Genomic DNA, 23,719 nt, shown 5'->3' with positions numbered 1-23,719 from the left:
ATCCAATTTTAGAAGCCTGGGAGTTTATGAAATAAGAGATCAAGGAAGGATTGAGTCCAAGAAAAGACATCATTAAAGTGAACTTAAAAGGAACAACTGAATCATATCATAGTTTTGTAACAAGAGGATAAAGAGCATTTGGAATGAACATAATGCATATCCACAAGAACAAACGTTTGAATAAAATCATATGTAAACATTTGAATAACCAAAGCCAACAACGAATTAATTATCAACCTACCTTTGAAACGCCCTCCTATTTTTGAACCAATATGCATAGCACTGACTTGACGCAATTACACAACCAAATTCATAACTGGACTTATTTGCTGTTTTTGAAGAAGTTTAGATCCCACCTGCGTATTAACCCGTCTAAGACTTTCCCCGGTGCGCTACTACTACGTTCAACTGTCACAGTGGCCTTTGTAACTCCTGACATGTCACGGGTCTCGCTTTCCTTCTGGCTTAAAGAGCCAGGATCAGAAGCCTTTATGGGTCTTGCCTGAGAAGTCGAGGTCTCACTTGGAGGATTGGACTCGGAGGATGACGGTAGTTGATCCTGGCTACATGTTGCTGGACTGGAAGCAGAATCAGTCTCTGGTTGATTTGCTCGAGTTGAAGTTGATTCTTCCCTGGAAGAAAGGCATTGAGTTGCTTTTAGAAATGCAGAGCCACCATGAATTCTCGTCTCAGGAGCTTCTTCTTTTTGTTGACTTTGCACTTCCAAGTCTTTCAACGATTCCATCACCGCTTTCATAAGCATCTGGAATAAAGATATAAGATTATGAGAACGTCAACAGAACATAGACATATTAAAAGGTTAGAATATCCGGTTTTCGATCTCACCCTTTCTTCTTCCTGTGCATTAGATGGGAAATCTCCCATGTCCTCCATCTGATACTCCACATACTGATCATTATCTAGAGCCATCCTAAGGTGAGGAGGGTACTGATCGCCATTTGACAAATCAAAGCTTATCATATCAGGAGATGAACTGGCGTGTCCATCATGACTCTCTTTTTCCTAAAACAAAAACATTACGCCACATCAGGAATTGTGACTTTTTCTCGTTTATTATATTTTCTTTTATAGTTCAAACGATTTAAAACTGGCCACCATGGCACTTGTGACTCTACCATTGTTGATCAAATGACCATATACTTGACATGGTGACTGGTAACTGGTAAACATAACAGCACAATAAAAGCAGATAAGGAAAGGAAGAGCAACGATTTTATACCTTAGCTTCTGATGGAGAACCGTTAGATGTGACATTCGAAGGAACCTGAAGAAAATGATAAAAACCATCAATATTACGATGTAGAACGCTGTGTACTTGCAATCCATACCGTTCTGGGAAGTATATATAGAGGGAGCAATTGAAGCAAGCACCTTCTAATTTACTTTAGTCAATTGTGCAAGAGAAATTAAAGCATGAATCCCCACTATTTTAAGCTCTTAGTGAAGTTCTAAAGTTCTAAATTTTAGTTCAAAATTTTTACACTAAACACATAGGAAAATTGGACGACTGGAGTGTTAGGGGAGCAATTGATCGCTTTTTCAAACCATTGTCAAATAATGGAATACCAAACATCCTAACCTACGCATTAGCTGTCTTGAGTAAACTGTATTGGACATAAGTATTGAAAAGACCCAGATTATTCGAAAATTACTGACATCTGTGCGACTCATGGGTCGTTTCTTGCGTACTTCATTAATAGCTTCAAAGATGCTACCCGCGGCTAAACCTAAAAATTGACAAAAGATGTCGGCTTTGAGCACGAATAAAACCTGCCAGAAACTTCAGAGGAAAACCAATATGACTCACTTTTCTGTACCGAGGATTGTGGAATATTTGTGTCATGCATAGTGCCCCAACTGCCCTGAACATAAAATAGACATCATTATTGACGTTTCTTAAGGCAGAAACAAAAAATTAGACAGTCATATGTGCCACAGTCGCAGTACCTTTGCAAAGTAATCATCCAATGGGTCATAAAATGTCGGCCCCACCACCTCTGGAGGTTGAAGAACATTATGGAAAAATATATTTACCGAATCAAAGTAGAATTGGGGCCTTGGGGAGTTGTGGTCTCCCTCAAATTTGATGATATTTTTGTCACCCTACCATAAGCATAAGCCAGATGTTCATACCGTAGCACATTGAAACTAGCAGAAGATGAACATATGGATGAGGAAGGAAGGCTTTTAAGAATTGGTAACTTACTATATAGGCTTCATATATCCTATCTGAATGATGAGGGCGGATAAAGTCATCATCTAAGGCATGTCCAAATAAAACTGGAACAAAACTCGACTTTGCCACCTACAGCGTGGATATATTTTCCAATTAAAAATTTTCCCAACTAGCAGGATGATCACGACCAGTAATAATGCTGTTGTATATATCAGATTTATGCAATCAAGTAGACAAAAGTGACAAACAAGAAGAGAAGACGACCTTAATGGTGTTTAGATCCATTATATCGAACTTTGCTTTTTTCTGAATAGCTCTCCGCATAAACTGTATTGCAAACTTTACCTGAATATACAGTGAAGAGAGCTTGGTACCATTAAAAAGAAAGCAATATGGGGAAGCCTTGCAGTATACAGAACAAATCGCATCAGAATATAGATTTACTTACAGTAAACTTCGGCAGACGAAACTTATATGTATCTACAAGTTCCATCATCAGATCCACTAAATCAGAGAATGGGCTATCTAGAATCATTCCTGCAATTGAAGGATCCTCGGCTCCATACATCAAGCTGTAACAATAAAAAAAGAATGATTCAACAAAATACTATCATTTCTTAGCAGGCAGTAAGATTGCCATGATAAAATTCTTATTATTAAACTTCATTAATCTCGTATATCGTTCACTTGTGACATGTAATAGATATCGCTAATCCCCGGTAATCATCACAACGCCAATTCTACCCTCTAAAACTAGTAAAGCTTCACAACATATGTAAATCCCTGGTACGAGTAACTTCCATTGACATGGTCTCATACCATTAACCGAAATTTCACACAATGCAGAAAAATGGACACACTCTTAGTAAACTAATAGATTACAGACTGGGCCAAACCTAGTAACAGCACCCATTGACCGCCCCCACAGCCCAATTAGAGATACGTTTCCATCCTGCCGCAAAAACTCAACCACAGCCTTCAGATCATCCTTCTGCAAGCACTCACATCAAATTTAACATTACATTAGTAAGAAGAATGACCACTCATAATTCAAAATAATATAACTTTATGGGGGAAGAATAATACAAGATGCCAAGACCAAAACTACAACCCGACATGAATTCCATGAATTCTTAACTTGTTAGACTAAACATGAACTAGAGTTTTGATAGCCTCCAAATCAAACGAAATATCTCTTCATCATAATGACAATAAGGTACCTCTATAGACAATAGCACAACCATATTGGTTTACATGGGTTTAAAATGAAAACTACTGGATGAATTTGGACAAACATGTTTACTTCAAAGTAACAATATGTTTTGAAGGGTAGACGGGATAAACAAGAATAATTAAAGAAACACATACTTCGTTCCAGCCTAAGGTGACATGTTCCCCGCCTGAGATACCTGATCCCGAAAAGTCAAGTGTGAAAACTGTGATGTTTGAAGGCAACAACACAATTGCAGCTTCACTGCCATCCGCTCTGCATCCACTGGATGATAGAATTGCAGGGATATTAGGCAATGCAAAGAATCAAGAGGGCCAAGGGTAAACCAAAGGGACAGTACAACTCGAATCATATTCATAGCTCAAAATATTCTTTATCAACCAGTACCTGTTTCCATGGCAGTATATCACACAGGGCAAAGGCTTTCCTTCAGGGCGTTCAACTGGCATATAATGACTACACTGGAGAACATCTCCCCTACTATTTTTAACCTGCCAAACAACACTCAAGCCATGAAACGAAAAACAAAATAGCAAACGAAAACACTTTTCACTAACAACTTAGGAGTTCACAAATCAGTTTCCGTATGCGTATTACACACACATCTTACTTGAATAAATAGATTTGAATTTACAAGAAGACAGAGAAGTTACACAAAAAAAAAGAAAACTTGAATTTATAAGCTTACAAACGAAAAAAGATCCTTATTTTTACCTCTAAATCCTTTCTCTGATACCATCTACCCTTCATCATGAACTCCTTTTCCAATAAATCATGTTCCGGGTCATACTCAGCTCTGCAGCACACAAACAATCAAAGTCACAAAACCTCTTAGGTACATTTTCTAGTTTAGTAACCATCCCAAAACATGTCAAAGCCACAAAACACGGCCACGTTCTTGAAGATTCAGAATTAGGACCCCAGTAGTAGAATCTGAATAGTAAAATTTAAGTAATGACACAAAGAGATCACATGGGTACACCAAAAAAAACAAGAATTTGAATCTTCTTCTGATCAGAAACAATTATAAGTACAAGTTATGCAAAAAAAATTAGGAAGAAGACAAAATTTGCAAGCGGTCCACAAATTTCTATCTAATCACCGTAAAGAACAAAAAAATTTCCAATTCACAAATTGAGAGTAAAACCCAATTCTCATACTTACGATTGAGAATTTTGACGATTGAGAATTTTGACAACCCAAATCGGAAGATCGAAAGATAAAAAAAAAAAAAAAAAAAAAAAAAAACTCAAATTCCTAATTTGGGATTGAGAGAAGGTTCACCTTGGAGGTCGAATGATGAAGTTAACAAGCTGTTCCATTTTTAAGAATCACAGAGATTTAATTACAACTGTTATCTTTTATATATTCGTCTTTGTGGTGTTCACCAGATTGGTCAAGTCGAAGAAACCCCCCAAAAAAAAACAATATAATTCGATTAAATTAAAATTCAGAATTCCGTCTGTAGAAACCCTAATTGAAAAGGAGGAAGAGGAGATCGAGTTGTTGAAGAGAAGAATCAGTGAGATCGAGAGCTTGAAGAAGAAGAAGAAGATACAAAGGGGAAAGAGAGAAAGAAGAAAGAAGCTTTAGAACGGATTTTTAATTTATTTTTGGTTTATTGCTTCTTTATTTTTTAATAATTTGTTTTTTCTGTTAGTATTTAAAATTTGGAAGTTGCCTACATTTTTGCCAAAAGCAATCTCTTGAAATTTATTGAGTACATTTTTTATACTTTAATTTGTTTTTTTTATCTCTACAATTACAAGAGTATTATAAAAGATAATAAAATTATAAAAAAAAAAAAAAAATTTAACATATATAAACAAAAATTATTTGTAAAATTTATTGTTGAAGGGTGATTTTTCGTCCGGTTAATACGAAAACTTTTTGATGTTTATAGTGAAAACATGAATAATGGGATGATGATTGCGGATTTTCCAGAAACAAAAATAGAATAGATAATTAAACTGTGATCTATCAATTTTAGGTGAGATTGGTAAAAAAGAAAGAAAGTTGATTTATTTTATTATGGTTTATTAAAGAAATTTTTGGAAACCCATAAAAGGAAATTTGTTTTTAATGAGTTTTTTTATATAAAACTCTCTTTGTTTTAATAGTTTTTTTTTTTTTGATGTCTAATAGATTTTTTTTTTTTTTAAAGGTTTCTTATAAGATATCTACTCATTCACTTCACATTAAACCTTTTTTGAAAAAAAAAAATCTATTAGACGTCAAAAAGAAAATCTAAAAATGTAATGCATAATACATGAGTTCAGAGAGTTTGGTTAAAAATGTAAACCCATCTAATTGGCTAGAAATATCATTAGTTAAATATAAGTTATTTGGACGAAAAGAAAAAAAAATCTTAATTATATGTTTTCGTCACAAGACTTTTATTATAATGTAATGAAGGAAAATTAATTATAATTAACTATGGTTTGTTGTTGAAAACTCCTGTCAGCGACTATCAAACAAACAAAATTATTATCTAACTATCTACATTTTTAGGTGAAGTATAATAATAGCGTTTGGCAAATTCTATATAGTTAATTAATACCATATTAAAGTTTCTAGTTATAGTTGACAATGAATCCTTTGGACAAAACAGAGCTGCATGCAAACAACTCTTAAAGTAAAAACTCTCTTTTTTCTTTATATTATTCAACAAACTTTCACAAATTAGCACACCATCCAAATAAATAAACAATCATACTGTAATTTCAGCTCTCAATGTATAGATTGGTAAAAAAAAAAAATATAAGCAACCAAAATGTTGTTGCTGCATCTCTCAGGTGACACAATAAGCAGAAGGGAATCCTCGGTATGAGTCTGCGAATGCAGCTACGTTCCCTGGTCGCGAGAACACCAACTGCATTGTGTGTTTGAAATTGTGTATAGATGTGTCAGAAAGTAACATTCATAATCTCATTGTGGATTTAATTGCAAGAAACTGAAGAAGCATGGTTTGTGTTTTGTATGTACCTGGTAGTTTCCAAGGGTAAGAGTCTTGAAACCAGCTGCGCAATAATCGAAATAATATTCCCATGTCCTTATGAATTTCTCATCAAATCCAAGAGCCATGATTTGTCTGCATAAAGATAGTTTAGTTTCATTTTTTTGGTGAGGAAACATGATGAAGCCAGAAGAGAAGACAGAGAGGAAATGTTTTTAGTATATCATTATCTTACTTCTGTCTCTCCAAGAAGTTCTTCCTCCATAGTCTTAGAGTTTGGTAGTAATGAATACCAATGTTCTCAACATGTTCGATGCTGTATTTTGTTTTGGAGAGTTATTAGATTGATTGAACAAAGAGATTGTACGTGGTGGAAAAAAGATAAGGATGAACATGTTTACCATAGCCTAGAAGAAGAGGACATAGCTGAAGTAACTCTAGCTAAAGAAGGAAGGCATCCACCGGGGAATATGTATTCTTTAATGAAATCTGAACTTAGTCTGTACTCGTCATATCGCTCTTCGGGTATTGATATGAACTGTTATGCTCAAAACGTTATAAAAATGATCAAATGGTTATGAAAACATTTGAAAAATGTCTTTTGAAGAGAAATGAGCAAGAACTATTATTACCTGCAAGACGATTAGGCCGTTTTCTGCAAGCGCGGCTTCACATCGACTGAAAAACATCTCCATGAACTCGTGGCCAACCGCTTCTAGCATCTCGCTGATATGTTCAAAAAGGTTATCTCATAAGAAAGATTAACTACAGAGTTCTATTAACAGAGGAAAAAAGAGAGTTTTTTTTTACCAAGATATGATTCTGTCATATTTGTGGACATCAGATAGTTGGCGGTAATCGCAGAGCTCAAACTTAATATGATCCTGAAATTTCAGAAGTTGTATGGTCAGTCTTAGCTCTAAAGACCAGAAAGACATATCCAGAGATGGATTATGCAAACCTGTAGTCCAGCTTCTTTAACTTTTTGCTCTGCATACTTAAGCTGTTCAATAGATAGCGTAATGCCGGTATATTTGCATCCAGTTCTTCTCACAACTTCTATGGCCAAAGTTCCCCATCCACATCCAATCTCCAAAACCTCATGGTTCTTCTCTATTCTCGCCTGAAATGTCCCGCTTCGGTTATTCAAGAACAGAGGAAAATCACATGTTCTTGTTTCAAATCAAGAAAATGCTTTACCTTGTCAATCAGAAGAGATATTTTTCTCATTTGTGCAGTTTTAAGATCCTCATCGTCTGACTATAAATGTGATAATGGCAAAAAGGTTCAAGTCAGAATGATAGTAAAGTAGATAATTCCATGAGAGTTCTTTAATAGGTCACCTTGAATACTGCAGAGGAGTAAGTCATGGTATCATCCAAGAAGAAACCGAAAAGCTCGTTGCTCTGTGTATCAACCCAACAGAGAATTCAATTATAAAGCCAACACAAAAACAAAAAAAGAAGAAACCTTCACCGAGGAGGAGGTTCAGGCTACACATACAAGGTCATAGTGACGAGAAATGTTTCTACGAGCTTGTGTTAAAGTGTTCTGCCTAGAGACATGCTTTAGAAAATACTTTGCAGAAGCTACACCGGCAGTTAGAAACATCGGTGTCCACCATCCCCTGCAAGAGTGTAGAGGCTTAGGATATAAAGATTCAGGCATATCCTAGCTACTTAATGCAAAAAGTTCAAAGCTCTTTTACCTTTTCTTTGTAAGGTTTGATTTTGTATCTCTGTTAGCAATGAGAATCTGCAGAAAGTTTGATTAAGTTGGCACATACACATTAGAAATAACTCGAAAAAATGAAAAGCAAAAGAATCTATGCTACAAAAAGTATATACTATGTACCATAATCAGATTCAAAAGTCCTGAGTCTTTATCGACGAAAGAAAAATCTCCATTGATATAAGCATCTGCAAGTCCTAAATCCGCTTGTGTCATAACCTAAAAGACAAAATACAAAAATCAAGAATCAAGAATCAAGAATCAAGAATCAAGAACTAGGCTCTTGAACTATGGAATAACACAAAGGCTATTCAAACATATTCATTGTCATATCTATATATGTACCTTCCAGTAAAATTGAGGACTGTGAATCTTGAGGATTGATTTCAACGGACAAGTAGAATCTTTCCCTCCGAATGTGAACATAGTTCCTCCTTCTTCGAGTAGTCTGTTAAGTTCATAGTAAGTATTAAACATAACAATGGTTTAAATCACAATTGAGGAGATAGGATGACCCTCACGTTACAGAACCAGTCGATATGAATTGTCCCATAAACCGAGTAACGAAAAGCCGAGCCCCTGTCTCTGTCAAAGAAGGGACCATATGCCGCGGATTGTTCAGAAGAGCGGCTTCTTTCCCTAACAAACCTCGTGCTGCCGCCATACCAGCCTGAATAAGAAAATTAATAAAACTGTTAGCTATTACAATATGCATTGTGTAGTAAAGAGAAGGAGCTTTGGTTATATAGAATCTGATCATTGCCTTTAGTCCGTCTTCATGGAAACCATAGCCTGAAAGGTAAATTCAGCTAAAGATCAGACAATGACAAAACGGGTTCATATGTTTTAGGTTTTCAGAATATATGGTTTACCCTGATATGCACCACAGAACCATAAGTTACGTTTGCCTTGAATCTTGTGAAGCTCTTGTGAAGCTGTCCAAGCTGCAACTGAAGGTACAGGGTGACCAGTAGTCCATTTGAGCAATGTTTTCTTTGGGGTCTGGTCTGGGTTAAGTGTTACAAAGAATGGTTCACCGTTCTCGCCAAGGTTCTGCACCAATATAGATCTCATCAAGATTTAGTTTAAAGTCATTGCTTTCTTGTTTAAAAGTATGTAGATTGTTTTGTATACCTGGAGTATATTGAGCCAGTATGTTACACATACTTTCTTTTCCGTACTTCCTAAGAAATTCCACGAGCTCCACGCTGCTTGGTTCCGTGGCATCAAATCAATGTCGTGATGGAGATAAATATCGCTGCAATCGATGTCCAAATGTTAATGAATTGCTTTGCTTTTTTTCACTGAAGCAAATAAATATAAAGGTGTGAATTTCGAACCTGTAAACGTATCGAAAAGCACCAAGAACTCGAGTTTCGTCAAATGTGACTTCTTCACCAAGCAATCTCAGAGCATCTGGGGCGTGCATAGCCAATATGCACCTATCGAAAACTTCCTCAGATTCATCTCCACTTGTAACAGTTACACAACCATTTTCGGATGTCGAAACAGATTTTACATCGCAGCTTGTTCTGATCTTGCATCCTAGCCGCTCCAATTCTGCCCTAACCTGATCCGTAGGTAGCAAGTTAGGTTCAAAAGAAAATGCTTTGCAGAACAGAACCAAATGTACATATCTTGTTTAGTTTGGAACCTTTGCAACATAAGTCTGAGAACGTCCTGCAACAGTTAGCCACTGTGGCCTCCCAAATATCTGAAAAAAGGATAAACTTAAGCTAAGAAACACCGAGAAACAATTTTCTAAAGGTGAAAGATGAGAGAAGATTAATGAACCTGAAGAAGGTGGTGGTTGCAGCAAAACGAAAGAACAGAGTAAGCAGAGAAGTTTAAGACACCATCTGATGGGCATGACCATATCGAACCACATATCGGAACCTACTCCACAAACATATATATAAGAAGAGGTTACTCCTACCCCAAGAAGACTTCAAATAACATATTTGATTTATCCATATTATAAAGATCAAGAACCTCACCAAATAAGCATTCTGAAACAACTCAGAGTATCCACGAGCATTGAGGAAGTCTCCCAAGGTTTGGTTTCGATCAATATCAGGGTTACCTTCAAGCTCCTCGATGTATTTTAAAACGTCTTCTTTAAACTTAACAATTTCTCTAATCATTTGCCAGAAATAAGGATTCAAAACGTTCGTTTTCTGAGCAAATAATCCAGAGACACCGTTGCGGCTTCCCCATTCACAACCTTTGCCATTGTCAAGGCTCACAGCAAAAGACATGTCTGAAACCTCCATGTCTACTCCAAGATTCTCAAAGAACTCCATCATGTTTGGATATGTAACCTATCATCAACATATTTAACGTATGATCAATATCCAAAATGTCGAGCTAGGAACAACACACCAAGCAATATTTGACATGATTTTTTTTGTAGATATAAATATTTCATAACGTTTTGAGACTAAATTCGTATACTAATCAATAACAAATCAAAACACTATTGATGAACTGAAATAGTGTGTTTATGAAAGTGCTACTAATCTATAAAAGTATAGTAAAATTCCGAAGGTTTGAAAAGTCACAAGATGGTAATGAACTATTCTATGTCATACTGTCATGTCATAAGTATAAAAAAAAATCATAAATTTCACAGTCGTAGTTGGTCTTTATTTGAACACCATGTAGTAGTCTTAATCCAAAAGTTTAGAAAACAAAATTGAAAACATAAAAATTTTGACAAAGAGAAAAGCAATGAACCAAACACACAACTCAAGGGTATGGTCCTTATATGTGGCATCTATGTGGGTGGACCATTGCACACATATAAAGGCAAGGACTCAATTATCATATCACATTTTTCACGAAAATAAAGAAAATAAATATCTTTATTTATTTATTTATTTTAGATAAACTATTTTGTATTAATTTCTATAGAAGAAAAAAATGAGAGAAAGGGAAAGGGAAACGTACACGATTAAAGACCATGAAACCAAGGTCCAAGTCAACGCCATCGAAACGCACAGTTTTGGCATGACCACCCAATGACTCTTCTTTCTCATACAAGACAACTTCTTCGACTCCTTGGTTCGCAAGTACGTATGCACTTCCTAATCCACTTATCCCACTCCCTATCACTGCCACTTTCATTTTTTACTCTTCTTCTCTAATTTTCTTTGTGTTAAAGAAATATTCAATTCTTGTAACCAGTCCCTGCATTGTAGACAAAATAAGTTACATTTTGACCAAATACATCGGAATTAGATTCTTAACGGATTTAGCAAAATTAATAAAGAGATTTTTCACTATACATATACTAGATATTTTTCTTTGATACGTGTAAATGCATTTAAAGATGAGTACAATGGTAGACTCGAATTTATTATTATTGACCTCTATTCTTCTTCTACCTTTTGATAAAAACCATTGAATTCAATTTGGTGGTATTCACTACTTCATCACTAGATGCTGCATTGAAGATGAGAGAAACAATGGTAACAGTCGAGAATCTAAATAGTGACCACTCTTCCTTCTATCTACCTTCCATGGCCCTATTCATTTATTCCGGAATCTATATATTCATATATGTATAAAACACCATACAAAGAAGAGAAATGTAGAGAGTATGTTACCTCTTTCTAGTTGGAACAAAATGGATTTGAATTTGGATCTGGAAATGGGGATTGGATTCAGAGTTGGCTGGAATGAGTCGTCCTTGCTTGCTAGCTAGAGAGATACGCTCATTCCCGGATATCTTGGAATTCTTGAAACAAGAAATTGGATTTTTTTTTTAAACTTTTTCTTGATTTTCAGAAAGAAAAAAAAGAATGGAGGATCTTAATAAAAAAATGAAGAAGGAGAGACTATTGGATGAGAGTGTTAAAAGAAAAACAAAACACAGTTGTGGTGAGGAGATAAGCCCTGCCACATTGTGTTTTGTGCTTATATGGCAATAGATTTATATTTATAGAGAGGAAGAGTCCACAAGTTGAATCTGTGTTTGGCTCGTTTCCAAATACACACCCGACGTGTTTGCGTTTCTCTCTAATTATCACGTTTCTGATATCTTAAAAAAAAAAAAAAAATTACTTAATTTTCATATACAAAGAATGAAACATCCAAGAACAATAATTTTGTAATTTAATATGTTCCAAGTATACTAAAGGATATCTTAATTTTACATTTGCTATTTAGCTGAAATAAATAAAAAATCATTTTATAAGCAAAAATATTGAAATAATTAACAATGTGTAGTAATGTGTGAAACTTTAAACTGAAATAAATAAAAATAAAATATCATATTACATTGTTTTGGTTGTACAATATACCAATATTGACTAATCTTATGGTAGAAAATTACTTATTCAAAAATTATAAAATTACTTAAATTTTTGTGGCTATAAAAATATATCCCCATATCAGAAATTGGAAAAGTATAAATATTTTTTTCAATATTTGTATTAGTCAAGATTTTCAATTAGAAAAGTAGTTTCCATTTTGGCTTACATAATGTTTTATGATTCAATTATAATGGATTTTATTCTTTTTTTTTATTCTGTAATTTTTATTTAAAACTTTTGTTATGCAGTAATTAGAGTACGAAAAAAAGTAAATTTAAGTTTTACTAGTTTTATACAAAATAAATTAAAAGAAGAAAAAAAACCGAAATAGTCAAACCAATCAAAGGGTGATAATTAGGAGTTTAGGACCAAACAAAAGAACACCAAACTGAAAATTTTTAAACTCAAAAAAGGAAAGATTCAACCTAGATTGGGCCAATTTGCAGGAATATTTAAAAATTAAAAGCTAGCATTTTTTAATTACAATAAAATTAAGGACCATATGTTGTTTAAGACGTGGACTTATCGAAGACCCAACATTCATCCAGCGGGTAACGTTCCTCCACGTCGCCTAATCTCTCTAATGATTTTGCAAATCACGGCCGTTGACAATGTCAATAAATAAATAAATACAAATATTGGATTTACAAAGCTGGTTCAAGTATTCGATTTTTTGAATATAAGTTGTCTAATCAAACTTTTGTTGTCTCAATTTGGTTTCGAATCCATTTTTCAAAACCTAATCATATTATGATATATTATCAGTTTGCTTAATAACGTTTTGAGTCTCAAACCCTTAAAAAAAACCCAAAAGAAGAGCCCATTTAAAGACCCATTAGAAGATTTAGAGATACTTTAGCCCATTTACGAATAATTTAATAATTACATAATTGGAGTATTCAAACTCTATAAAGCGATAAGAGAAGAACAAAAGTGATTTTGATTGGTCAAAAGATGGAAGCGGCGAAGAAACAGAGTGTTACAAATCAGCTTCTCGCCGTGAAAGCAGCTTCCGGCAAGACTTATAGCCAATTAGCGACGGAGACAGGTCTCACCAACGTCTACGTAGCTCAACTTCTCCGTCGTCAAGCTCAGCTCAAACCCGATACAGTCCCTAAGCTCAAGAAAGCTTTACCAGCTCTGACCGATGGACTTATCGACGATATGATGTCTCCGCCGTGGAGATCTTATGATCCTAATCTCATCCAAGAACCAACCATCTACAGGTTTGCTCTATAAATTTTACATCTTTTTTTTTGTTGGGTGGATTAATTTTGATATTTTGGATTGGGGTTTGATTTTGATTTAGGTTGAATGAAGCAGTGATGCATTTTGGTGAGAGTATAAAGGAGATTATCAATGAAGATTTTGGTGACGGCATGTGAGTTTCTATCTTCTTCTTATGTAAAGTCTTGAGTTTTGAATCGTTTCTTAAAGGTTCATCCTTTAGTAGAATCCTTTTGCTCCACTTTTGCTTATATGTTGAGATGATTGAATTGAAAGTTTCTTGATTTATCAGCATGTATGTTCTATGTTCTTTGTAGAGTTTGAGTTTTGAATCGTTGCTTAAGGGTCATGTGTTTGGTACTTGGTAGAATCCTTTGTGCTCCATTTTGTTTATATATGAGAAGGATTGAACTGAATGTTTCTTGATTTATCGGCATGTATGTTCATTTTCTTTGTTAAGTCTGAGTTTTTATCGTTGCTTAGAGGGTCACTGTTTAACGAATTTGAAATGGGAATTGCTTGAAGGAGGATTTAGAAATGTCAAAAAGTTACTAGATTTGTCACAGAACATGTTAAGAATAAGAAGGATATATTAGCATTCCTCTGTGTGTATGAGGAATGATTGATTCATAATTGGTTTCTCTGTTGGCCAAAATTTGTATGTGAGAGTGATCTGTCTATATTTTCCATGCCTTTTAAAGCTTAATTTTAGGTTGATTCGTAGTCTTTGTTAATTTGTGTGTGAATTTGTTTAGCATGTCAGCGATAGACTTCTATTGCTCTGTAGACAAAATTAAAGGAGCGGATGGTAACAATCGTGTGGTTGTGACACTTGATGGGAAGTATCTTTCGCATTCCGAACAGGTTAGTGTTTCATTTAATAAGGCATGTTAATATATATATTCAGTATGTTTGAATGATTTGGGATCATTTTTGCTGCAGAGGACGGAGAATATGGTGTCAAGGCTAAACCTCAAGGGAAGTACAAGCGAATGATATGGATCTAAGAAGCTTTTACATATCCGTGAAGGTCTTATTGTAAGTTGTACCATTGTAATTCCTATGGTGTTTGTTTATATGTACTCTATGGCAACTTCAGCTTCCCTGTTAAAGCTGTATCAGTTTGAATAACAGTGCATAAATAAAAACAAAAAAAAACATTTCTATCTTAATCTTAAACATTTTAATCAAGCTCCGATTCATGCTTAGTATCGATTGAATAGAGGTTCTGGCAGTCCTATGTACCCGAGATGTAACCCTGTCACATAGATCTTGAATTACATCATAGGTACTCAAACTTGGACAGCAGTAAGGTCTTTCTACGGTCCTAATGTAAGTGAACCATTGCACCATAAGAGCTCGAGTAGTTCACACACATTCTAAGTTGTGGTCTTTGCTTTAGAATGGTCTAGACAGTAATAGGTTGTTGGTACAGAATCAATCATGAAAGCAGTATTCCGTGAGGATATACTTTTTCTCCGGGAACTGTATCATCTAATATTGTTTTTTCTGCGTTGGGGAGCTGCTAAATGGATCATCATCACCAAATGCAGCTAAGTTCCCTGGGCGTGAAAATACTATCTGCAATAATGCAACATATAGTTATTCAAATGAAGTCTAAAATGAGACTGAGGTAAGAAACATGGTTATTTTCTGGTTAATGCTCTAGTGTTTGTGTTACCTGGTAGTTTTTAAGGGTAAGAGTCTTGAAACCAGCTGCACAGTAGTCGAAATAATATTCCCATGTCCTTATGAATTTATCGTCGAATCCAAGATCCATGATTTGTCTGCCAAGATAATAGTTAGTGTTCTTGGACATAAGAACAAACATACTGATTCCTCATTCCTGAAAAGCAAAACAAAGGAAAGGGTTTCAAAGTTTATCTTACTTCTGTCTCTCCAAGAAGTTCTTCCTCCAGCATCTCAACGTGTGGTAGTAATGAATCCCAAAATTCTCAACGTTCTCGATGCTGTATTATATCCGGTGTTAGATACTAAATAGGTCGTCAGAGAAGGAGAACACAGAGAAATTGCAGGTGAAGCTAAACTCAAGACAAGAAAAAGACTTTACCATAGCCTAGAGGAAGAGGCCATGGCTGAAGTTACTCTAGCTAAAGAAGGAAGACATCCACCTGGGAATATGTATTCTGTTATGAAACCTGAACTTAGTCTGCTCTCATCGTATAACTTTTCCGGTATCGCTGTGAACTGTTATATGGTTAAAAATGGAAACCATCAATGGTTGTGCAATGATGAGGGAAGAAGCAAGTGCTACCTGTAGTACAAAAATGCCGTTTTGTGCAAGCGCAGCTTCACAGCAACTGAAAAACTTCTCCATAAACTCATGGCCAACCGCTTCTATCATCTCGCTGAAACATGCAAGTGTAGTATTCATGAAACTGTTACAAACTTAGTTTAACAGAGAGGGACAAAAGAAAAGGTTTTACCAAGCTATAATTCTGTCATATTTTCGAGCATCAGACAGTTGACGATAATCGCAAAGCTCAAATGTAATCTGATCCTGGTGATTCAGAAGTAATATTGTAAGTCATAAGATCACAATGATCCTGGTATTAGAAAACTTATTGAGAGATAGATTAGACAAAACCTGAAGTCCAGCTTCTTTCGCTTTTGTTTCTGCATATTTAAGCTGTTCTATAGAAAGAGTAATCCCATTGTATTTGCATCCAGTTCTTTTCACAACTTCTATAGCCAAAGTTCCCCATCCGCATCCCATCTCTAAAACCTCATGGTTCCTCTCTATCCTCGCCTGTAATTTCCAACCTTTGATCACTAAAGAACAAAGTGGTTCTTCACTTCTTGATACAAATCAAGAAAATGCTCTCTGATCTTACCTTTTCAATTAAAAGAGATATTTTTCTCATCTGTGCAGTTCTAGGATCCTCATTTTCTGACTATAAATGCGAAAATGGTGAAAGGTTGATGTCAGAATTATAGTAAAGTAAGTGAAACCAAAAATGAGAATAAAAATCCCCTGGAAGTTTTTTAATGGTCACCTTGAATACTGCAGAGGAGTACATCATTGTATCATCCATGAAGAGACTGAAAAACTCGTTGCTCTGCGAACAGAGAATCCGATTAGAAACCACAAAAGACCGAGGAAATGCTCATTAAGATTCAAGCCACGTACAAGGTCATAGTGACAAGAAATGTTCTTTCGAGCTTGAGTTAGAGTGTTCTGTCTAGAGACATGCTTTAGATAATACTTTGCAGACGCTAAACCGGCAGTTAGAAACATTGGCGTCCACCATCCCTTGAAAGATCAAAAAATACAAGTGAATTCTTAGGCAAAGCCTAAAGTCTTTATGGAGATTAATGTTGTAAGGTTTTACCTTTTCTTGGCAAGGTTTGATTTTGGCGAGTTCAGGTCTCTGTTAGCTATAAGAATCTGCAAATAAAACATTACAAATGACTCGCAAAATCGAAGAAGCAAGTATATATGCTTCTTTAAATATATTATGTACCATTATCAGATTTAAAAGCCCTGAGTCTTTATCGACGAATGAAAAATCTCCACTGATATAAGCATCTGCTAGTCCTAAATCCGCTTGTGTCATAACCTGAGAAACATTAACTTAAGAATCAAGAATCAAGAATCAAGAATCAAGAATCAAGAATCAAGAATCAAGAATCAAGAATCTGGTTCTTGAGCTATAGGCTAGCTATTCTAACTTATTTTTAATTGTCTTGTATATGTTACCTTCCAGTAAAACTGAGGACAGTGAATCTTAAGGATAGATTTCAAAGAACAAGTAGAGTCTTTTTCTCCGAATACAAACATCCTTTCTCCTTCTAGTATCCTGTTCAGTTCATAGCATTTAGTATTAATGTAACAAAGTCATCGTAACATAAATATTACCTGAATCAAGGAGATAAAGAAGTGAGTCTCACATTACACAACCGATCGATATGAATTGTCCCAAGAATCTAGTAACGAAAAGCCGAGCCACTGTTTGGGTTAGGGAAAGGAACATATGTTGCATATCTTTCAGGAGAGTGGTTTTTTCCCCTAGCTAACCTCGTGCAGCTTTCCACAAACAAAAGCCAAATATGAAGAAACTTTAGAGGGATCTGAAGATCTGTAAGCGAGTATTGACTTTTGTATAAAACAGACAACATTGTGTTCTCTTTATATAGCAATAGCAGCATCCCAAACGCACGTGAAAATCGATGTTCGGGTCGCTCTAGCATCCTCATCTCTCTAGTTGTCACATGTTCTGATATTTGTAAATATCTATCTTATGTTCACGCATTTCAAGAAAATAATAGTCTAAAATGTTCTCATGGGCTTAAGCTAAGAATGATACAAAAAGCTCACTAGTCTGCGATATTACCCAACGATGGAGAAAAAGAGTAAATCACAAACTCAAAAGAGAGATGAAAGAAACAAAGGAGACACAGTTAAATTTGGAGACTTTTTAAATTCAGACAAAAAGGATTTTGATTAGTACTTCATATCCAAAAAATTTGAATGGAATCTCTAACTTGTAATTTTGTAAGTTTGCTTCATTGGTGGTTTTGTTGTAACTCGAATCGAATTAGATTTCAAGTCAATACGTTGGATATGTAAGAAACTTGTTGCAGAAGTAACCAAGAGATTAATGAGTTAACGAGTTCAAAAATCAACAGAACCTTCACACCTCGCACAAGATGTTTACAAGCTCATGAGTTTATGTACAGAGCATTCCTCTGTTTCGTTCAGTCAGTAACAATATAACCAACTTAACCAACCTAAACCATTAATCAAACATACTAATTGAGTAAAGCCTTAAACCAAGTTCTTTAATGATCATCCGATTTTCTAGCTTTTCATTCTGATCCGGTTATGTAATCACAATCAACAGATTTTATAAGAACATTGACTTCCGACCAAATACAATCCTAATGTTTTACATGATAAAATGCAAATTATTAGAGTGCGTCTAACAAAACTCATAGCTCGTAATTTCAAATAAAGACAAAGTACATAAAAGCTCTAGTAGTATATTTTGGTAACACACTCAAACTCGTAACCTTGTTGTACGTGATGTGAGACATGCACTCAATGCAACGTCCTCATGTGTTTTGGTTTAGTGGTGTCCGATTCCACCACCTCCTCCGCCTCCACCTCCACCTCCACCTCCGCCTCCGAACCCCCCACCGCCAAATCCACCGCCCTTTCCAAATCCACCTCCTCCGCCGAAACCTCCTCCTTTGCCTATTCCACCACCGATTCCACCACCTTTTCCAAATCCACCTCCTCCACCAAAGCCTCCTCCACCTCCAATCCCGCCACCAATGCCTCCGCCTTTGCCGATACCACCGCCAATACCTCCACCTTTACCAATACCGCCTCCAATGCCCCCACCCTTACCAAATCCACCTCCTCCGCCGATACCTCCGCCTTTGCCAATACCGCCTCCAATGCCGCCACCTTTGCCAATACCGCCTCCAATGCCGCCACCTTTGCCGATACCGCCTCCAATGCCTCCGCCTTTACCAATACCGCCTCCAATGCCGCCGCCTTTGCCAATACCCCCACCAACACCTCCACCCTTACCAAATCCACCTCCGCCACCTATGCCTCCACCCTTGCCAATTCCGCCACCAACTCCACCACCTTTGCCTATTCCACCACCAATGCCCCCGCCTTTACCGATGCCGCCGCCAACTCCACCACCTTTGCCGATCCCACCACCAATGCCCCCGCCTTTACCAATGCCGCCTCCTATTCCACCACCCTTTCCAAACCCATCACCGGCTCCTCCACCATGTCCACCTCCGATACCACCGCCAACTCCACCACCCTTACCAAACCCACCACCGACACCTCCACCATGTCCACCACCAAACCCTCCTCCACCACCTCCACCTCCTCCACCACCACCACCACCACCTCCTCCAAAACCACCGCCTGCTCCTCCTCCAAATCCACCACCAGCTCCTCCTCCAAACCCACCACCAGATCCTCCTCCAAACCCACCGCCAAAACCACCACCCTTACCTCCTCCAATCAACGTCTTCTCCTCCTCATCTCTTACAGAACTCACATCTCTCGCTGCAACATTCACAACAAAAACATGGAAACATAACAAAGCCAAAAGACTAGCTCCACTAACGACACGCCCCATATTTTTTTTGGAGTATGTTTGTTAATAAGCAGAGTGCACTGCCCGATGATTAAAACCTATCAAGCATTACGGTCGATTATATAGCAACACTTAATTATCTACTTTAATCTTTGCATTAACTTACTTCAACTACTAACTACTACGTACTCCTACTACTCACTGCATTCAATTCCCTAAATCTCTTCTCCACATGTTTTCTAGTATAACAAATCTTACTATAATATATTCAATACATCTTTATATCGTATACAAAAAATTGGAACACGACTTTTAATATTACTATTGTACTCATATCTAACAAAGTAGGCTTTTAACCGTTTTACCCAAATTACCTTACTATCTGACAAATTAACGGTTTGTTGATCTCGATCGTAACACTTATTCTCTCTTCTTTATGCCAACTCATAAGTTAAATAATAAGAATTAACTGATCGTAAAAGTTAATACAATGTTAGTTTCTTATTGTTTATAATCAAAATCTTTCATCTTCTCTTTGAAATTTATAAATAGTAAATTATCCAACACAATTTTATTATCCAACATAATTTTATTTTCCAACATAGTAAATTATCCAACATAATTTTATTTTCCAATTGTTCTATGGAACTTAATTTGTTAGTTAACAGGTTAGTTTGATTAGATCAAATACATACATATCCGTCGGTGATTTTAAGCTAAACTATGTATATGTCTTTTGGACATTATCAAATTCACAAATCACAATGCACCCGATGTAATTTCACTGGCCGGGAATTCTACTGATTATTGATATTTATCAAGTTCAGTGTTATTTATTCAACTTTAATGTCGTCATTGGTAGTTTTTAGCTTTTAACGCTAATATGTTCTTCATATAAATCTTAACTTATATAATTTTTCTAAAAACAAAAACAAATAGCCATAGTGGAGCTTCCATACCAAACCATGTGCGAGTTAGATGAAGAATTTATTGCAGTTTGAACCCAAAAAAAAAGCCGTCCATTATATTCCGACCTATTATGTCCTAAATCCAATAATATCGAATAAATACAGACCACTTGTACGTACTTATCCTCCAATAAGAAATTGCTACATGCCAGTCCCTAAACACGAATTGTCAGTGCCTCAGTGGTTGACAAAACTTCTAGGTTTATTTCGTAACTATGGATTCCCTCAGTGCTATTAATCCTTTCCAATATTTTAAGGGTGAGTGCTTATGCTTTTTTTTTTGGCTCTTTCCGAGACTTTAAAGTAGAAATAAAATTACAAACAAATAGTGATGTTAAACTATTATTAGTAAGTAGTAACCATGTTAGGCTGTTATCGTTTTAACTTGGTTTCAATTTTTCAATCTTAACCGAAACCCAACCAATTATGTTGAAACATACTTAACATAGTCGAGTCGATCGACTCTTGTTCCGGTTGAACATTTGGCCTAGTTTGGGTTTTATTATGTTTTGTTAAGTTTGGTTACAATGCCCACCGGTCATATGTTTAACTAAATTACTTAAATGTAGTTTATGTGACGAGGAAAGTCATAATTGTTTTTCTATATATCTTCTAGCAGATCGTTTGTGGTATGTCGTCCCTCTAGGTCTGTTTTGTGGCTATCATTTTTTATTATACAACCAAGAAATGCATGAAATCAAATGTTACGTAAAAAGATGTGTAAATCATGTCCAAGGAAAAAATATATCATTTCAACTTTCAAGTAGTTATAGCGACGTAAGTAGTAGACATGTCAACAGGGTAAAATTATCCCGATCCAACCCTATTTGTTTCTCGTGCTTTAAGCCTATCCCGGTCCTGATAGGAAACTTTCGGTAAGAGTCGAATCAAGTTGTTGAAAATATTAAATTACTGTACAGCAACCTAGCATAACAATTTAGATTGGTTTTAAGTTAAAATTTTGAGTTTGCAAATATTAGTAGGATAGACCAAATTGAATTAAAAGACGGTGCTTAAAAAAAAAAAGTAAGCGCTTGGACTTTTGAAGTAATTAAGAAGGAGGTTGGAGAGCAATGTATAATTTTTTTTTTTTTTTTCAATGTATAAATAATTGAAAGAGATTGGTGTCTACTTTTATAATAAATCCACATCCCGATTTGCTTCGTCCACACTCGATCGACGCGACGTGAACGAAATTAGGGTTTTAATATGGAAAAATATTTCCCAATTGAGAAAGAAAGAGAAAATGCTAAAATAAAGAACAAAAGATATGTTACGTTGAAAACCGAATATGAAATTAATGTGGAGCAAAGCTCTATGAAAACTGTCGAATACTCTATGATTTTTTATTTGAATGTTGCTTTATGTGTATATTATTATTTTTTTTCACAATAGTTTTTTTTTTGTCGTCAATTTTTCACAATAGTTTAGTAATTTGTTTTCTAGATTCCTGAAGTATTATTAATAACTACAACTATATATATATTTATATGTATATTTTTTTCATTACTATAGAGTTATCAATTATGTAATCTGATTCCCACTTGTGAAGTCGTGATCCTCTCTTTAAAGAAGAAAACAAATTGTTGCAGTCTTTGATATAACTATCAAGAATTCAAGATTGTGTGAAGTGTGAACACGATCTTTTAAAACACGAACAGTTTTAAACAAGTTCACCGTTCACGGCCTTTTTGTCGATAACATTTCATTAAGGCCTGTCTCAAACCCATTAAGCTTTACTTAAGGCCCATTAAAGGCCTCATAACATCATTTTGATATTTGTTATGGAAACAACCAGATAATAATATTCACGCCTGCGAGTTTAACCTCTCATCTCTCTCTCTCTCTCTCCCTCTCTTTAATTTCTCCCCTTTTCCTCCTCCTCCGCCGATCTCCGGCGACGGTATCTCAAACTCCGATCTTCGCCTGCAACATACTTCCTCAATTTTCGAAAACTTCATCTCTTCACCGATCCTCGACGGCGTCGTATATATGCCGTCGCCGATACTCTCAGATTCATCTGTTTCCTCCGATTGCTTTTTTTTCTTTTTATTCCCTTTTGAGTTTTATTTTTATTTTTATAAATCTTAATTTTTAAAAACAAAAAAATATTTTATTTCTCGGCGGATAAAAAATGAATTGACGGTTTTACCTCTTACTTTTGACATTGACCATTGTAACCCTGATCCTTGTTTACCTGTCAACCACGTGGCATAAACAAAATGAATCAAAACCAATACCACCAAGCGCGTGGAGTACAAACACAAGGCGCGTCGAGAAAACGTAAAGAGAGTGAGAGTAGTGATCCAAGAGGCGTTCCATCGAACTGGCTCTTGGCTGGCTACATGGCGCACGAGTTTCTCACGTGCGGGACTATGCTGGGCCGAAAGCTGTACCCTGGATGGGCCGAAGTTGGACCGCTCGTCTCGCCACCACCACAGCAGCAGCAGCAGAACAAGGAAGCGAGAAAGACTCGGCAGAGCAACTACTCGGACGTGGCGGGTGTGTTCAAAACAGATGGGAACCACGTCCCTGGTGTGGTTAACCCGACCCAGCTTGCTAAATGGATCCAGATGTGATGTGAACTTGTGCCATTGTGAAGGCTTTCATTTTAATTTTTGTTGTATTCTAGTCTCTTTGTGTCACAAAATGATAGAAATAATAATTGTAACACATGTGTTTTTATCATTTTATATTATTAGCTATATCATCATGAGCTTGGATCTTCATACTTATAATGTTTAAGGTGTGGCCAAATCATAAATGGGTTTTCAATTTTCATCATTTGATTTTGCAACATAGGTAAACTATATGTGTTTGTGGTTCGTTGCACACGTTTATGATATAATTAAGCTAATGAAGAATGTTATGTGGACGAAGAGAGACATGCATGGTTTACAAACAATTGAACACATGATATACACTACCATATACGAACCCACGTAACTCTTAGACTAGAGATCATCATCACAGACGAACTTAGATTTAACACACAACTATATAT

The 23,719-nt window shown here is 35.9% G+C and overlaps 6 protein-coding genes across 6 annotated transcripts; 2 read left to right on the top strand and 4 right to left on the bottom strand.

Moving 5' to 3' along the window:
- Positions 1-50: 50 nt before the first annotated feature.
- Positions 51-4,987, bottom strand: LOC17892412. The gene is made up of 14 exons (XM_006299772.2): positions 4,713-4,987; positions 4,143-4,224; positions 3,816-3,919; positions 3,566-3,692; positions 3,094-3,188; positions 2,646-2,769; positions 2,462-2,542; positions 2,228-2,326; positions 1,969-2,124; positions 1,829-1,883; positions 1,678-1,748; positions 1,241-1,285; positions 847-1,023; positions 51-763 (listed from the first exon to the last, which is right to left on the bottom strand). The coding sequence occupies exons 1-14, from the start codon at positions 4,748-4,750 to the stop codon at positions 323-325; spliced, it is 1,695 nt and encodes a 564-aa protein (XP_006299834.1). The 5' UTR covers positions 4,751-4,987; the 3' UTR covers positions 51-322.
- A 1,038-nt stretch (positions 4,988-6,025) lies between these two features.
- On the bottom strand, positions 6,026-12,009 carry LOC17893922. The gene is made up of 23 exons (XM_006296621.2): positions 11,724-12,009; positions 11,065-11,304; positions 10,113-10,436; positions 9,910-10,011; positions 9,770-9,829; positions 9,456-9,685; positions 9,250-9,373; positions 8,988-9,168; positions 8,879-8,907; positions 8,637-8,785; positions 8,461-8,563; positions 8,239-8,334; positions 8,093-8,139; positions 7,888-8,011; positions 7,728-7,790; positions 7,585-7,644; positions 7,346-7,507; positions 7,195-7,268; positions 7,017-7,110; positions 6,786-6,922; positions 6,620-6,700; positions 6,414-6,519; positions 6,026-6,300 (listed from the first exon to the last, which is right to left on the bottom strand). The coding sequence occupies exons 2-23, from the start codon at positions 11,239-11,241 to the stop codon at positions 6,220-6,222; spliced, it is 2,604 nt and encodes an 867-aa protein (XP_006296683.1). The 5' UTR covers positions 11,242-11,304; positions 11,724-12,009; the 3' UTR covers positions 6,026-6,219.
- A 1,354-nt stretch (positions 12,010-13,363) lies between these two features.
- On the top strand, positions 13,364-14,830 carry LOC17891311 (cyanate hydratase). Its single transcript, XM_006298629.2, has 4 exons — positions 13,364-13,657; positions 13,741-13,812; positions 14,414-14,522; positions 14,601-14,830. The coding sequence occupies exons 1-4, from the start codon at positions 13,386-13,388 to the stop codon at positions 14,652-14,654; spliced, it is 507 nt and encodes a 168-aa protein (XP_006298691.1). The 5' UTR covers positions 13,364-13,385; the 3' UTR covers positions 14,655-14,830.
- LOC17892712 (tuberculostearic acid methyltransferase UfaA1) lies at positions 14,830-17,876 on the bottom strand. Its single transcript, XM_023785594.1, is given in 15 exon segments — positions 14,830-15,239; positions 15,340-15,445; positions 15,548-15,628; positions 15,730-15,866; positions 15,934-16,027; positions 16,106-16,179; positions 16,267-16,428; positions 16,514-16,573; positions 16,676-16,738; positions 16,810-16,933; positions 17,012-17,067; positions 17,144-17,239; positions 17,380-17,479; positions 17,571-17,706; positions 17,840-17,876. Coding segments are annotated over 15 exon segments (1,413 nt in total). The 3' UTR covers positions 14,830-15,152.
- A 631-nt stretch (positions 17,877-18,507) lies between these two features.
- Positions 18,508-19,839, bottom strand: LOC111831595 (glycine-rich cell wall structural protein). The gene has a single exon (XM_023786410.1). The coding sequence runs from the start codon at positions 19,787-19,789 to the stop codon at positions 18,749-18,751; it is 1,041 nt and encodes a 346-aa protein (XP_023642178.1). The 5' UTR covers positions 19,790-19,839; the 3' UTR covers positions 18,508-18,748.
- Positions 19,840-22,432: 2,593 nt separating this feature from the next.
- Positions 22,433-23,496, top strand: LOC17891346. Its single transcript, XM_006298777.2, has one exon. It carries the CDS (start codon positions 22,938-22,940, stop codon positions 23,292-23,294), a length of 357 nt encoding a protein of 118 aa, XP_006298839.1. The 5' UTR covers positions 22,433-22,937; the 3' UTR covers positions 23,295-23,496.
- Positions 23,497-23,719: the final 223 nt, after the last annotated feature.

The sequence above is a fragment of the Capsella rubella genome, unplaced genomic scaffold, assembly GCF_000375325.1.
Source record: "Capsella rubella cultivar Monte Gargano unplaced genomic scaffold, Caprub1_0 scaffold_3, whole genome shotgun sequence".
Lineage (NCBI taxonomy): Eukaryota > Viridiplantae > Streptophyta > Magnoliopsida > Brassicales > Brassicaceae > Capsella > Capsella rubella.
The sequence above is the reverse complement of the archived record's forward strand: the minus strand, read 5'-3'. Positions and strand labels throughout refer to the sequence as shown.